This window comes from Eriocheir sinensis, chromosome 4, assembly GCF_024679095.1.
Source record: "Eriocheir sinensis breed Jianghai 21 chromosome 4, ASM2467909v1, whole genome shotgun sequence".
Taxonomy (NCBI): Eukaryota; Metazoa; Arthropoda; class Malacostraca; order Decapoda; family Varunidae; genus Eriocheir; species Eriocheir sinensis.
This window is the reverse complement of record NC_066512.1, coordinates 18,547,118-18,563,686: the sequence shown is the minus strand read 5'-3', so window position 1 is coordinate 18,563,686 and position 16,569 is coordinate 18,547,118. Positions and strand designations below refer to the sequence as shown.

The window sequence follows — 16,569 nt, the reverse complement described above, 5'->3', positions numbered from 1 at the left end:
TACCAGTCTAGTAATGTATCACGGATTTTTCTCCATCTGTATCCCGTGTGAATCATCATTGGTCCCGGTAACGTAAGTGGGGCGGTGACTGTCATCAAGCCGGACGAAAAATCCATCTCCATTTTCATTCCAACTTTCCCCATTCATCGCCACCCGCCGTACGTGTCTGTCCGTTCAAGGTGAGTGAGGTAAATTTTCTGGTCTCGTCACTAATTTCCGTTCTCTTATTGGCTATCACGGACCATAATTGAGTGCGTCTTCCTTCTCCCTTCATCTTTGTTCCACCCTTCGTCCACACCCTGACTTATATATATATATATATATATATATATATATATATATATATATATATATATATATATATATATATATATATATATATATATATATATAGTGGTTTTGTTGATTTGTCGCCTCTACATGTGTGTTTGTTTATGTTGAGGGAGTTGTGAGTTATGTGTTTAGGTGTGTGTGTGTGTGGGTGTGTGTGTGTGTGTGTGTGTGTGGGTGTGCGGGGGCTGTGTGTTTGGTGGTGTGTGTTTGGGGTGTGTGTGTGTGTGTGTGTGTGTGTGTGTGTGTGTGTGTGTGTGTGTGTGTGTGTGTGTGTGTGTGTGTGTGTGTGTGTGTGTGTGTGTGTGTGTGTGTGTGTGTGTGTGTGTGTGTGTGTGTGTGTGTGTGTGTGTGTTTGTCTGTGTCTGTGTCTGTGTCTGTGTCTGTGTCTGTGTCTGTGTCTGTGTCTGTGTGTGTGTGTGTGTGTGTGTGTGTGTGTGTGTGTGTGTGTACCTTTATCTTTCCCCCCTTTCCTTTCCTCATTCTTCCCCCTCCTTTTCATCTCATTTCCTCTTTTTTCCTCCTTATATTCCTCTCTTTTCCTCCTCTTGTTAGTATTCCCACGTTGGTAGGGTGTAGAGGCGTCAAGTATTTTGTTTGTTTGCGTTGACAGGGTATAATGGAGTCATGTTTTCTTTTATGTGTGCTATGTAACTCTATTAATATGTTTATGTGTGCAGGAGGAGGAGAAGGAGGAGTCTAGCAGCGCCTAAAACCTGCTCATTTTATTTATTTTAGCCGAGCGCCGCTAACTGCCTGCGTGATGGGTTCCCGCCGCGAAGGGTCTCCAGGGACGCGGCGTGTAATCTAGGCGTTGATTGGTCTATTACCAGTTTTGGGCCGCGAGTGTGCCGGGGAGGGGAGGGGAGGGGATAGGTAGGGAGGAAGAGGGAAGGAAAGGGGAGGAGAGAGGTAATGAGGTGTTGAGGGGAGGAAAGTAGAAGAGAAGGGCAAAAAAAAAAAGCCATTACGTCTAATTTAGTGCGCATAAACAGGTACTTATAGATCACAAACTCGTTCACACACACACACACACACACACACACACACACGCACACGCACACGCACACACACACACACACACACACACACACACACACACACACACACACGATCTATTGCTAATTTTTTTTCTCTTTGACACTGAAAGGAAAACAAATTGAAGTATCACAACATTTACTTTTTATAATTTAACTTTTCAAAACCAGATCGTATGTAATATTTCTGTGATTCGTGAGGGAAAAGTCGAGGCAGCAAAGTCTTTCACGTCTTCAGAGGCATTTTTCTTTACTGCGTTTTCCTGCGAGCTCTGCCGTTTTCAAGGTGGGATTGTCGGCACACTTCAGGAACTAAATTCGGATGTTCATTTGAGATTTTCCTTTGTATTCTTTTTTTATTTCTGGTGGAGCGGTGCGTTGAGGTCTTTTATAATGTAACTTTCCATTGGTTATCCTTTAGTGAAAAAAAACAGCCCATTGATGATTTTATTATTACATGGGGGCAAAATGTCATCACCTTAAAAAAAAAAAAAAAAAAACAGGCTGACTTCTTTTCCTACTGTTCGTTGAATAAAAAATAAAACCTGACATTATCTCATTCAGCCTTTGATATATAGGCAGAAAGGTTAAGGCCAATTTTAGAACAATCCGACCTTTAATGACAGAGGGAAATATATCAAAATAAGCGCTCCATGAAAAAAAAAATATATATCCAAAAAATATCTGGAAATCGCCGAAAAATGACTAAGGGAGCTTATTTTTGAGGTGACGATGTGTTAATTACCTTTAGTGGCTTTCCCAACGCGTCCATCACGAGCACGTTACTAACTGAAAAACCGGGATGGCCTCTCGCACCTTAATGGGTCGAGAAGTGATTGTTTGCATAGAATTTCTGTCTCCTTACGGTGCTAGTGACAATCAACGGCCACTATCAAAGCAAGGAAGATCGTGAGCAGGTGGAAAAGAAAATGAGAGAGAGGGAGAAGGGAAAGAGTGTAGAATATATCAGAAGAGTCGGGAAAGTCCTTCGTAGTCAGTCCCCTGTTCTCGTAAAGCGATTGTTTGCATAGAATTTCGTGTCTGCTTAGGGTGCTAGTGACGACCAACGGCCACTATCAAAGCATCCATCACCAGTGTAAGGCGAGGAAGATCGTAAGCAAGTGGAAAAGAAAATGAGAGAGAGGGAGAAGGGAAAGAGTGTAGGATATATCAGAAGAGTTGGGAAAGCCCTTCGTAGTCAGGCCCATATTTTCGGGAAGTATTGCTTGCATAGAACTTCGTGTCTGCTAAGCGTGCTAGTGACGACCAACGGCCACCCTCGAAGCGTCCATCACCATTGTGCTTATATTAGAAGGAGCCGGAAAGCCCTTCGTAGTCAGCCCCATATTCTCAGCCCTCACAGCAAGTAATTCTAAAGGCCACAAAGGAGATTAATCGGGTTTTCAGGTGTTGCTTTACACATTCATGACGCAGAATGCTTGTCAAACTATCACTGGACTCATAAAACTACGCATTAAAATACTCACAAACTCTACGAAAGCCTTAGCAAATGTGGGTGTGTGAGCCCCGAAAAAAGGTTTGAGAATATGGGTCTTAGGGTTATATTTTTCAACATTTCGGAGTCCAAGCACACACAGACATTTGACGAGGCTTCATAGGAGTTGTGGGTATTTCCAGGGGTAGTCTTATGGCCCTGGTGGTAGTCTGACAAGGTTTCTGTACCATGAATCTGAAGAAAAAAACACTCATGGGAACGCGATTAATCTCATTTTTGGACTTTAAAAATAGTTAATGTGAGAGGCGGAAGCGTCTGAGAATGCCGTCCTTCGTCTGACTCGTGAAGTAATGTTGCTTACCTTCAATTACGGGGCTGCACCTGGAGAACCCCTCGACCCTCTTGTTCCCCTTGCTCGTCTTGACATTCTGCCGCTGCTCTGAAGGGTGGCTTAAGGACCCCTCCGTGGACCCCGAGACGTGGAGACCCGGGCGTACTCTGGCTGCCCTTGAACCCTTCTCACGCCCTTATATACAATTGTCTCTCCGCTGCTCCCTTCTGTCTCTCTAAAGGTGACGTGTTCCTACTGTTTATCTCCGACCTGTAAAGCTCTTGTGTGTTGTCTTGTTGCCGCTATGAATGTCACTGATGTTAAGCGTCCCTCTACAGTGAATTATTTACCCGCGGACGGTCTCATGTGACTGTTGGCAGCGTGAGAACGAATGATGTCAAAGATAAAGAAGAACGCATTTAAAAAAGAATAAAGAGGAGCAGAACACAGAGGAATCGAAAAGGGAAAAAAGTAAGATAAAACAGATAAGATAACCATAGAAAGGTGCTGTTGTTAATTACTATTGAACTACAAGAGCTGCCTCCTGTACTGAAAAAAAAAAATCACAACAACGAAAGACCTCACAGCATCATGGGTTCAGGAGAGAGAAGATCGGGTAGTAGATTTAGCCTCGAGCACCACCAGATGAAAGTCCTTCTGCCCTCAACACACACACACACGCACACACACACACACACACACACACACACACCGACGACACGCACTCCACCGTGGATCATTGCTTCCTTCCACGTGTCTGCCCGCGAGGCCACGTACACAACACCCTCTTCCCTGCCCCTTACCCTGCACCCCTTCCTTGCCTGCAGCCCACCCTACCCTCCTTCCCCGCCCCTTTTCCTCCCCCCTTCCCTCCCACCCTCCCCTCCTCCACCAGTAGCTTCGAGAACCAAGTGTTTGCCCGAATGCTGTGCCACCTCCTGTCCGCCTCCTCGATCCCCTTCTTCTTCCTTCTTTGATCGTTTGTTTGCTAAAATATAGTCGAGGAGTTGAACACACACACACACACACACACACACACACACACACACACACACACACACACACGCACACGCACGCACACACCTCTTTAAGAATTCGCCAGGTGTTTGTGCTGCGGCTCCGGCCAGGTAAAGCGGATTGGACATGAGTAACCGCAAATATTAGCAGAATTTCGCTCGTTGGCTCCTGCTGGCGGGGACGTGGAATGGCGGGTGCTGATGTTCTGCTGTTCTCGTTGTTGTCCTCGCCCTTGTTCTCGTCCTTGTCCTCGTCCTTGTTCTTGTATTAGTTCTCGTTCTCGTCCTGCTCCTAATATACTCATCGTCTTCTGGTTCTCATCTTCCTTTTTATACTATACTCATTCTCTTCTCGTCCTCGTCCTCGTCCTCGTCGTCCTCCTCCTCCTCCTCCTCCTTCTTTTCCTCAATCGCACTCATCTTCCTTGTTCTCCTCCTCTTCCTCATACCATACTCATCATCTTTCTCTTCTCTTCTCATCCCTGTCCTCCTTCTACTCATACTCACCTCCTCTTCTCGCCTTGGCTTTCCTCCTCTTCCACTTTCTCTTCTCCCCATACACATACTCATTCTCCTTCTCTTCTCGTCCTAATCTTCCTCCTTTTCCTTATTCTTATCCTCGTCTTCTCGTCCTCTTCCTACTATGCTCCTCGTCGTCCTTTTCTCGTCCTCCTACTTTCCTTTTTGCTTCTCTTCCTTCTCCTTTCCTCGTCCTCGTTTCCCTTGTTCTCCTGCGCCTCCCCTTCGCCCTTCGTCCTTCCGTTGTTCCCTCGCCATGAATGTTTTCTCTTCACACGGCATAAACTCGTTTCCTTTCTTCGTTTTCCCTCATGATGTCATTTCCTTTTGTTTGTTTTATTGTCATTCCTCCTCCTCCTCCTCCTTCTCCTCCTGGTTTTGCTCCACTTATTTCTATTTCTTTTATTTCTCCATTTTATGTCTTCACCGCCTCCTCCTTTTCCTCTTCCTCCCCTTTATTATACTCTTTCAAGTCTTGTATTTCCTCTAACACTTATTTCTGGCTGTTTTCATTCCTCTTTGTCCTCCTCTCTCGTTTCTCTCTTCTCTCCTCTTTTGCCTCTGTCCCTCTCTGTCCCCTGTTTTCGTTATTCTTCTTGTCTCTCCTCTTTATTCTTTTCCTTCCTCCTCCTTTTTCATTGTCTCTGGATGCACCTTTTTTTTACGCTTTTTCCTTTTTTTTGCTTTTTTGTTTTTTGTCCTTCCGTCCTTTGGCACTGTCCCTCAATGTCTCCTTTTTTTCCTTCATATTTGTCTATTTTCTTTATTCTTTTCCTTTCTTCCTTTTCACCGTCCCCGTATGTCCCTTTTTTTCATTCCTTTTTTTCCTTTTTCTTTGTTTTCTTGTCCTTCTCTTCTTTGGCACTGTCCCTCAATGTCTCCTTTTTTTTTCCTTCATATTTGTCTATTTTCTTTATTCTTTTCCTTTCTTCCTTTTCACCGTCCCTGTATGTCCCTTTTTTTCATTCCTTTTTTTTCTTTATCTTTGTTTTCTTGTCCTTCTCTTCTTTGGCACTGTCCCTTAATATCTCTTTTTTTTTCTTTCATTTTTGTCTATTCTCTTTATTCACTTCTCCTTTCCTTCCTTTCCCATTGTCCCTTTATGTCCCTTTTTTCATTTCCTTTTGTCCCTTTTCTTTGTTTTCTTCTTCCCTCCTTTTTCAAATTCTCAGCATGTCCTCTGTTTTTCTTCCTTTTTTTTCTCTTTATTCTCTTTTCCTTCCTCATTTTCCCTCTCTCTCTCTCTCTGCACGTCTCTTTGTTTTCCTTCTTTTTGTCACTTCTCTTACTCTCTTTTCCTTCCTTCCCTATTTTCCCTTTTCACTGTCTCTGCATGTTCCCCTGTTTTCCTTCTTTTTGTCACCTCCCTTCCTCTATTTTCCTTCCTTCCGTCCTTATTTTCCTTTGAACCTGCCTGCATGTCTCCCTCTTTTCCTTCCTTCCCTATTTTCCCTTTTCACTGTCTCTGCACGTCTCCCTGTTTTCCTTCTTTTTGTCACCTCCCTTCCTCTATTTTCCTTCCTTCCGTCCTTATTTTTCCTCGAACCTGCCTGCATGTCTCCTCGCCATTTGACCTCCTCCCCGCCCCTCCCCCTCCCTCCAACCCTCACTCCTGCTCCGCCTGCCCGCCTGCTTGCCTGCCTTCCTTCCTTCCTTTCTCCCTCCCACACTTTTGCAAAATGAATTAATTTGTCCCGGATTCTCCTTCGCCTCCTCCTCCTTCTCCTCCTCCTCCTCCCTCGCGAATTTCTGTTCCTGGACCATTTTTCTCAAGTCCGCCTCGTATTATTGTTGTATTTCGCGGGATTATTTCTTTCCTCTTGCCTCGCGTTTATTTGTTTTGGTCTTCTATTGCTATACCAGTGTCTTACGTGTTCTATTCATATCTTCTTTTTTTTTATATATTTGTTTGTGTATTTGTGTAGGTTGGTGGAGGAGGGGGGGTTGTGGATGTGTGTATGTGTGTGTGTGTGTGTGTGTGTGTGTGTGTGTGTGTGTGTGCGTGTGCGTGTGCGTGAGTGCGTGTGCGTGTGCGTGAGTGCGTGTGTCCTCTTGCTTCCTCTTGGTCAGTGTCTCAAAAAGCTAGTCGGAAAAAGCAAGTCGGTCGAGGAAGCGAGTCCACTCTTGACAAATGACACGTTTTTATTCTCTCTCTCTCTCTCTCTCTTTTTTTTTTTTTTGCACACGAAGCTTAACAAAGAAAATCTTCACTTTTTTTTTAGATCCATTTACTATGCACGTACTAATTCCCGCTTCGTAAATCCGCTTTGTGCTTTATCACAGTTGAATTTTTCTCTCTCGCTTTATAATAAATCTCCAAAGTTTTTTTTACATCACATTTTTTGACGCACTGTTTTGTGTCGCTCCTGAAGACTTATATTCGAGGACGTTTAATTGCAAGCTCCTCCTCTGTGTATCTATCTCTCTGTGTGTCTGGTTTTTGTCCACTAGTAATTGTTGTGTGAGAGCACGTGTCCGGCAGGTCTGGCTTGGTTTTGGGGGAGAGAGAGAGAGAGAGAGAGAGAGAGAGAGAGAGAGAGAGAGAGAGAGAGAGAGAGAGAGAGAGAGAGAGAGAAGAGAAGAGAAGAGAAGAGAAGAGAAGAGAAGAGAAGAGAAGAGAAGAGAAGAGAAGAGAAGAGAAGAGAAGAGAAGAGAAGAGAAGAGAAGAGAAGAGAAGAGAAGAGAAGATGAGGGGAGAGGAGAGAAAAAAGAAAATATGAAAAGAAAAGAGATGAGAGAATTAAGAGATGAGAGAAGATTAGAGGAGATGAGAGAGAGAGGGCATCTATTATTTTTTTAAAAATGTCATACGTATGTTTTTATTTTTCTGTTAAAGACGTATTTTTCACCGTGCAGTTCAGTGGCCTTGCAGATACATAGATGTTGCACAGAGATTAAGGTGGTGGCAGACGTCTGTGCTGCCCATATCGATAAGCTGCGACTCAACGAACTCCACTCACTCTATCGATGCAAAAAGTCTCCATTACTAAATATCTGAATGGCATAAAACACAGGGACAAGTTGGCTGGGGCTCGAACTGGGAGAATGAATGGTTGATGTCACTGTGCCACCGCCTTAAAGGGTACCGTATCTTCAATAACTATAGATTTTGTTGATATAGAAAAACAAACACAAACAACTAAAGTGGTAAAATGGCGAGGAGCTGAATCTTTGGCGTTTTCTTGGTTGCTGTCCATCTGGGTAGGAATTAGGTGCAAGGTGGTTGTGGTGGTGTTGTGGTGGTGCGGCTGGTGCGGTGGTGGTGTGGTGGGCAATACAGGTTAAAGGTGATGGCGGGAGCATGTGCGGCGACCCTGGTGGAGAGGTGGTGAATGCTGGAGGTGCAGGCTGTGGAGGGTGTTGGAGGTGGAGGTGCAGGCCGGGGAGGGTGTTGGAGGTGGAGGTGCAGGCCGGGGAGGGTATTGGAGGTGGAGGTGCAGGCCGGGGAGGGTGTTGGAGGTGGAGGTGGAGGCTGGAGAGGTGGTGAGTGCTGGAGGTGCAGGCCGGGGAGGGTGTTGGAGGTGGAGGTGCAGGCTGGAGTGGTGGTGAGTGCTGGAGGTGCAGGCCGTGGAGGGTGTTGGAGGTGCAGGCCGGGAAGTTATGTAGGGTGTGGAGTGCCCGGGCGAGGGTGCTGAGCGTCCTGCTGGGGTGTGTAGCGGGCGGACTCCACCCTGCTTGAGGTCACCCACACCTGCTAGCGAAGAAGGGTAGGTTGGTAGAGGAAGGATGAAAGGGATAAGAGAAGAAGATAAAGAGGAAGGATTGGAGGGATGAGAGGGAAGGGAAGAAGAAGGTCAGTGAAGATGCAAGGGTAAGGTGCAGAGGGAAAAGAGACAAGAGGGAACAAAAGGGAAGGGGAAAGTTAAGGTAAGATACAAGGGGAAGGGTGCAAAGGGAGGATTGGAGAGAGGAGAGGGAAGGGAAGAAGAAGGCCAGTGAAGATGCAAGGGTAAGGTGCAGAGGAAGGGCCAGAGGGAAAAGAGGAAAGAAAAGGAACAAATGGAAAGGGAAAGTTAAGGTAAGATTCAAAGGTAAAGGTGCGAAGGAAGGAATGGAGGGAGGAGAGGGAAGGGAAGAATAAGGTCAGTGAAGATGCAAGGGTAAGGTGCAGAGGAAGGGCCAGAGGGAAAAGAGACAAGAGGGAACAAAAGGGAAGGGGAAAGTTAAGGTAAGATACAAGGGTAAATGTGTGAAGGAAGGATTGGAGGGATGAGAGGGAAGGGAAGAAGAAGGAGGTCAGTGAAGATACAACGGTTAGGTGCAGAGGAAGGGCCAGAGGGAAAATAGAGACAAGAGGGAACAAAAGGGAAGGGGAACGTTAGAGTAAGACACAAGAGGTAGGGTGCGAAGGAAGGGTTGGTTGGCTCGTTGGTCGGTCCGCAGGCAGACTTCCCCTTCCCTCGCTGGTCCGGTGGGCTAAAGGAGTGTAAGTATAATTTTATGCTAAACTAATCAATGGCGTTCCCTAATTAGACGATGCAGCAGATGATTTGTGCAGTAATCCGGCATCATCCTGCGTTCTCTTCCCTCCTCCTCCGCGTCTGGCCTCAGGTCATTGTCTTGCCCCCGGTAGTGTTTTTTATATATATATTTCTTTTTATTAATGAAATTACGATAAAACTCCCACTTTCTTTGTGTGTGTTTGGGGTGGAAGTGGGTGGAAGGGGATGGGGAGTGGGGTGGGAATCTGTGTGTGTGTGTGTGTGTGTGTGTGTGTGTGTGTGTGTGTGTGTGTGTGTGTGTTTGTAAAAGGATAAATTGGTGAAGAAAAGATGAAGAAGAAATAGTGGAAGGAGTGGAGAGAGAGGAGGGGAGAGAGAGAGAGAGAGAGAGAGAGAGAGAGAGAGAGAGAGAGAGAGAGAGAGAGAGAGAGAGAGAGAGAGAGAGAGAGAGAGAGAGAGAGAGAGAGAGAGAGAGAGAGAGAGAGAGAGACCATAAAGTCAGGTCCGCACAGTAACGTCGCGTGTTCGTCCGAGTCCTCTGTGTGAAATCGTGACGACGTACTGCAGCCAAGTTATAATTATGAGTGTCTCTCTCTCTCTCTCTCTCTCTCATAACTAACTAACCGCCTACTGCATAATCGTTGAACCCGCCATCAAAATCCACTCCAAACAAAGGCAAACGCGCTGTCACTGTTGCATTATCCGGACTATGTTTTCGCTAATTCAATAACACAATGTAATTAGGCTCTCTATATGTAGATGGCTGACGCGACCCTTCATACGGTGGCGGGCTGGCAAACACTGATGAACCGACCCGCCGCTGCCGCCGCTACTGCCTCTACCACCTCTCTCTACCCACGCAGGCTGTCGCTTCTTAGAGCCATCCATATTTTGACAAGGCTTTCGTAGGATTTCTGGGTATTTCGACTGGTACCTTTATGACCCTGGTGCTTGTTCGACAAAGCTTCTCAAACATGAACCTACGAAACTACTCGTTAGAACCCGATTTATCTCTTTCTCAGCCTTTGGAAATACGTGATGTGAGAGTCGGGAGAGGCTTACAATACCAACCCTGCCTTAGTCCCGTGTTCTTAAGGGGGGGTTGCCTTAAAATTAAAACATATACATTCACTTATTCTTGAGATATATAAATAAAGGTTAGGATTTTGTTTTAAGTTAGGGGATGTTAATAGAGAGAAGAACAATGGTTTAATGGAAGAGGTACTGAAAGAAAATGGGGTTAGGGTTGCCGGGGGTGAGGTTTAAGACTTAAGGGGGGGTTGCCTTAAAATTAAAACATATACATTCACTTATTCTTGAGATATATAAATAAGGGTTAGGATTTTGTTTTAAGTTAGGGGATGTTAATAGAGAGAAGAACAATGGTTTAATGGAAGAGGTACTGAAAGAAAATGGGGTTAGGGTTGTCGGGGGTGAGGTTTAAGAGGGATACTCTAAAATTAAGGGAAAATGGGGTCAGGGTTGCTTTAGACGTATCGGCACCTCATTTCACCTGTTGGAAAAGCCGCTCGTTGAAGTTGCTGCGGTTTTCATGGACTGTTTTGTGATCCCTGTGATAGTTTTTAGACGACTTCTGTATCTTGAAAGGGAGAATCAGCACCCATGAAAATCCAGTTAATCTTTGCTGTCTGTGTGTGGCCTTGGGAAATAGTCGTAATAATAATAATAATAATAGTAATAATGTGGGCCCGATACGTTTAAGAATAGGGGATTTAGACTTGTGTTAGCCGCGAGGACATATGGAAAAGCTATCCCTCTCTCATCATCTCCTTTATTTCCATTATCTCTCCCTTTCTCTTTCTCTCATGGTCTCTCTTTAGTTATTTTTTTTACCCATTTCTTTGTCCCCTATATAAGTCTTGTTTTGTGTCGTTTACTTTTTATCTCTTGTATCAGTTGTTGTTTTTTCCTTTTATTGTCCTGTTTGTCCTTGATACGTTTAAGAAGAGGGAATTTAGACTTGTGTTAGCCGCGAGGACATATGGAAAAGCTATCCCTCTCTCTCATCATCTCCTTTATATCCATTATCTCCCCTTTCTCTTTCTCTCGTGGTCTCTCTTTAGTTATTTTTTCCCTTTTTTTGTCCCCTATCTAAGTCTTGTTTCGTAACTTTTTCTTTTTTTTTCTCTTGTATCAGTTTTTTTTTCCTTTTTTTGCCCTGTTTGTCCTTGTTTCGTAATTCTTTCTCTGGTTTCTTATCTTTATCTCATTGTCTTTCTCTCCATCGATTTATTTATTTATCTTTTGTGCATCAGTTTTATATCTGTCTTTTTCCTTATTTCGTATCTTATCTATCTTATTCTCTCTCTCTCTCTCTCTCTCTCTCTCTCTCTCTCTCTCTCTTCCCTCCCTTCCTATTAGCTCTCTAAACCCTAAATCGTCCCCATACTTCACGGCTTTTCATTAACAACATTCAACCGTGACGCACAAGAATTAAGTCCCTATGTAACCATCTGGGTCTCGGGGGTCTCATCATGTAGTGCAGCGGGGAAGGCAGGGCAGGCGACAGCTGTATAGTAGGGAGGAGGAGGGAGGGAGAGGCTTAATAGTTTTGGGCCAGTATGTTCCGTGTGTTGTGTTGCAGAGGGGCCGCAAGGGTGTGTTGGCTGCCCGGTCCTCTCTGTGTTGTAATCTGTTCGGTCCTGCTGATTTATGTGGCTATCTGGTGACGCTGTTGGGGTTAATCTGATCAGCTGGTTGTCCGCTTGCCTGCTAATTGGCTGGACTGGTCGAGGGAGGACTGGGTAGGATAAACGGCGAGGGGAAGGAAGGGGATGGGAGAGGACGGGAAATGGAGTGGAGAGGAAGTGAGGGGAGGGGAGGGGAGGTAAGGTAATGTGAAGGAATGGGAGGAGAGGGGAGAACTGGGTGGATTGGAGGTGAAGGTGAGGGGTGAGTAGAGGAGAGGGGAGGAAAGGTGATGTGTGTGCAGTGATTTGTTTCTTCCGGGGTAGGTAATATTTTTTTCTCTCAGGTGTTGCTCGTGGTCAGGGTAACTTTATCTTGTGTCCTATTGTGTTGTGGGATGTTTTGCACTGTTGCTTGATGCTTTTTTTCTGAGGGGGGGGGGGCTATGCTTTGTTATACCGTCGTTGAGTGTTCCTGTGTAGCTTGTAATTACTTTGTGGTTTTTCTTTTTTTCCTTGCGTCCGGTTTCAAGAGTTAATTGCAGGTGTTTGACGTTAACTCCAGGTGTTTGGGGCTTTTTTAGCTTTTTATTTAATTTTATTTATTTTTTATTCTAGCTTGTTTTTTTTATCTTTTTTGTGTACGTGTGTATGTGTGTGTGTGTGTATATAGATCCGCCTTCTTCATAAACTTGCACCTCAACTCTCTCTCTGTTTATTCTTATCTACCCGTTTTCCCGAAGTCATTATCCGCCCTTCATTCTCCTCTGCCTCCACGCTGCACAACACACAGATCTGATCATTTACTCCCACCCACTCCACCCTTGCTTTATCTTCGCATTCACTCACGTTTACCTACTTCCTTTACATTCACAAACTTCTACTGTCCACTTACATCCACCTTTCCCTCGACGCATCCACTCTCCATGATATTCTTTTACCTCTCCCTTTGCGTTACTCCATAATTTCTACCTCTTATACGTCTACCTTTTATCTGCGGGCCTGGGTTCGAATCCTTGCTCGAGTAGTTGGTGTGCAGGTCTGCCAGCTCTTCATCCTTCCTTCCGGGCTGGTCGATGAATGGGTACCTGGGGAAGCCTGAGGAAGGTAAACTGTGGCTGCCCGGATGTTATTCTAGCCCTGTGTCGGGTTAATGGGTTCTCTCCCACCACACGCTCAAAGGCCCAACGGGACGGAGATGAGCACCGCCGCCACGCGTAGTTATAGCGTAGACTCTGAGCTCTCCTCTTACTTACATTACCTTTACCATTTTCCATCTCCCTGTACCTCAAATACTGCTACCTCTTAAATCTTCCTTCACTCGTCTCTTCAGACACTCATACCTCAAACTCAACCTGTACTCGTGTTTATGTCCTTTACTTTGAGTCTTTAGCATTCTTTCACCTCCATCTCCACCCCATACCATCTATCCACACCTTCAACACCCCTTCTATCCCTCCACACACCTCCACCCAGCCCATGCAGCATCCATCACCTCCACACCCTTCCCGGCACTGGCTGCACTCACTCTCCTCTCGTCCCTCGTGCCTGTGATGGGAAGGGACACACGAGCCGGCCCCTTGGTCCTATGGTTTCCGTCCCTTGGCTCCCGCTGCCTCGCAGGTCTACAAGGCGGGGAGAGGCAGGGAAAGAAAGCTCTCACCCTCCCCTCACCCCCACACACGCCATGGCACCCGGGCTCTGCGCAGGGCTCCCTTGACCCTTCTCTTCCCGTTGGTCTGTCCGCCTCTATCTGTTCCGTGTAAATAGTTTCACTCGCGGCTGAAGTCCGACGCAAATGGAGCAATTTGCATGTCAGACGGAAAAAAAGAGAAAAAGGAAACGTCTGCAGCGGAAGGAAGGGCGAGGCAGGGGAGAGCGGATGTTTTTCGTTGTTTTAGTAAAATTGTGTTTTTGTACACGGGAAACTTAATGAAAATTTTATAAAGGACTTTTATTTTGAACTCCGACACAAGAGAGAAAAAGGGAGAATGAATCCCGAACACGGAAGGGCGAGGCGGGGCGAAGGGGGCGGCGGCGGGGCCCGGCAGCCCCGCGGGACGCTGTGCTGGCAGGGTGGGGCGGTGTGTGTGTGTGTGTGTGTGTGTGTGTGTGGCGGGAGAGCCTGTGACGCACGCAACATTCCGCTGCATCCTCCATACACCAGACGCGGGGATCACACACAGCAGCGTCAGGCCACACCCTACAACTCTCTGTCTCTTAGATTCTAGAACACGAAGATCATTTTCTAAGGCTATTACATGTGAGTTTTGTAATGACACTTTTGTTACGAAATTGTCGATAAAAACAAAGGGTGGCGGCGACGCGGCATCCACTGGGTGTTACATACATGATCAAGGGATTACCGGGGCGTGAGGGGAGAGCGCGGGGGGAGTGAGGGGAAAGAGAGAGGATTGTGAGGGGAGAGCTACGCGGAGAGTTGGGATCACGAGTAAGTCCATTTGGAGAAATTGTACGTGGAGGGAATCGTGTTGGAGAGTTTGCCGGTCTGCATTCACTCGACATCAGTTTAAGTTTTAACTGATAGCACGTCCTCTGTCACCTTAGACCGAACTCCACCCTGCCCTGCCCCGCCTTACTCCGCCACATATGTTTGAGAGTTTGTTAGTCTACATTCACTCGACATCAGTACAAGTGTTAGCGGATACCACATCCGCTGTCACCTCAGACCCAACCCCGCCCCGCCCAACCTCACCCCGCCTTGCACACACCTAGAGACTCATCACTCTCAACAAGAAACAAATGTCCTAATTAGCGGTACTGACGGCTGGCGCGGCGGTCCAAAATCAGGCCATCAGGTGTGCGCCAGTACGACAAATTGCCTCCTGATCTCTCCGACTTCCAGCTTGGTCATTCTAGGCACCACGCGGCGGGCTGGTCACCGTTCGTACCCCACTGGACGACGCCTCGGACCAAGGGCTTGAGAGGGGAGTGTGGGTTCGTTCCCTTAGTGATGTTTTTGTGATAGGGAACGCTTGTTAAGGAATGATAGATAAAGAATGGGACTTCCTTGGGCGTAGCTGTGATAAAAGGTGGTAAACAGGTGGAAAGGCTATAAAGAGACGCTCACCCACTACAGGCTCAAGGGCTAATGTGACGGAGATAAGCACCGAGGTCATGCGGAGCTATAGCGTATGCCTCTAACTTTACCTTTACCTCTACACTATCTATCTATCTATCTATTCATCTATGTATCTATCTAATCGATTCTCCCCTTTCTACTTTCCTCCCAAACCTCTCCATCGGCTCCACGTCTCCCATTCACCCTCGGCAAGTCATGTAAACTCCTGCCCTTGCGCCCCACTCGTTCAGTGTAACCTAACCTAACCTAACCTAACCTAAGCTATGTATCTAATAAACTCTCCTTCTCTTTATCCCCTTCCCTCCCTCTCCAACGGCTCCCCATCTCCCATTCACCTTCGGCAAGTCATGTAAACGCCTGCCCTTGCGCCCCACTCGTTCAGTGTAACCTAACCTAACCTAACCTAACCTAAGCTATGTATCTAATCAACTCTCCTTCTTTTTATCCCCTTCCCTCCTTCTCCATCGGCTCCCCATCTCCCATTCACACTCGGCAAGTCATGTAAACCCCTGCCCTTGCGCCCCACTCGCTCAGTGTAACCTAACCTAACCTATGTATCTAATCAACTCTCCTTCTTTTTATCCCCTTCCCTCCCTCTCCAACGGCTCCCCATCTCCCACTCACCCTCGGCAAGTCATGTAAACTCCTGCCCTTGCGCCCCACACACTCGTTCAGCGGGAGCGGCCGGAGCAACACAAGGGGAATAAAGGGTTATCCGAGATCGTATACAAGTAGCTCGATACCTCCAGGAAAACAAGCTTACTCGGCGGAATGTTTGTGTGTACTTACGTGTGTATCTTACGGCATCTCGCATCCCCTCTGGCCACCCCTCCACCTTACCCAACCCGCAGAGCCTCAGTTTCCTCCTCCTCCTCTTTCTCTCGCCTCCACCCCCAGCTTGGCCCACTCGCTGTCTGGATTCTGAAGGGTTTATGTGGCGGCGGGGGCGTCTCCCTGTTAAATTACCGTCGTCGTGTGAGGTGGCGTCTTCTTCTCCCTCCTCCTCCTCTTCCTTCCTTCTTTCCCGCCTTCACCTCCTCCTCCTCCTCGTCCTCCTCCTCCTCTTCCTTCCTTCCTTTCTTCCGTCCCTTCTCCCGGCTTCTTCGAGCGAGTGCGTGTAGTGAGGTGAATGCGAGGAAAGGGAGAGGGCGGGGCTGGGGGGCATTGCTTGAGGAAAATATACTTGATAAAAGACGCGAATGTGTGTGTATATATCAGGTTCGTGGAGATTTGTGAGTGTACCCTTTACTTTCTTGTTGTTGTTGCTGGTGGTGGTGATGGTGGTGGTGGTGGTGGTGGTGAGGGATCGCGGGTTGGATGAAGACCTTGGAGTGTCAATGGGAGTGGTTGTGTTGTGTGGAGTGTGTGTTGGAGGAGGAGAAATAGATGTGATACTAAAAGGAAATTGGATCATGTATGTCTGTTTTGTTTTTTCTTTTTCTTTCTTTCGTGTTTTTTCTTCCGTATTGTTATTTTTGTTTTCTTATTGTTTTTGTTTTGTTTTCTCTTCCTTTTTGCTCGTCCTCGTCCTCGTCCTCCGCCATATCCTCGTCTTTGTCCTTGTCCTCGCCTTCTTGTTCTTATTTTTCATTCTGTTTCTGTTCTACACTTTCATCTTCTTCTTCCTCTTCTTTGTCTTCGTCTTCTTCTTCTTCTTCACCATCATCATCTTCTTTTCTTCATCATC

The 16,569-nt window shown here is 46.5% G+C and overlaps 1 protein-coding gene across 1 annotated transcript; it reads right to left on the bottom strand.

Annotated features, from left to right (window-relative positions):
* Positions 1 to 7,828: 7,828 nt before the first annotated feature.
* LOC126982272 (uncharacterized) lies at positions 7,829 to 15,689 on the bottom strand. The gene is made up of 4 exons (XM_050834264.1): positions 15,685 to 15,689; positions 13,283 to 13,404; positions 7,968 to 8,241; positions 7,829 to 7,886 (listed from the first exon to the last, which is right to left on the bottom strand). The coding sequence occupies exons 1-4, from the start codon at positions 15,687 to 15,689 to the stop codon at positions 7,829 to 7,831; spliced, it is 459 nt and encodes a 152-aa protein (XP_050690221.1).
* Between the last annotated feature and the right edge of the window lie 880 nt (positions 15,690 to 16,569).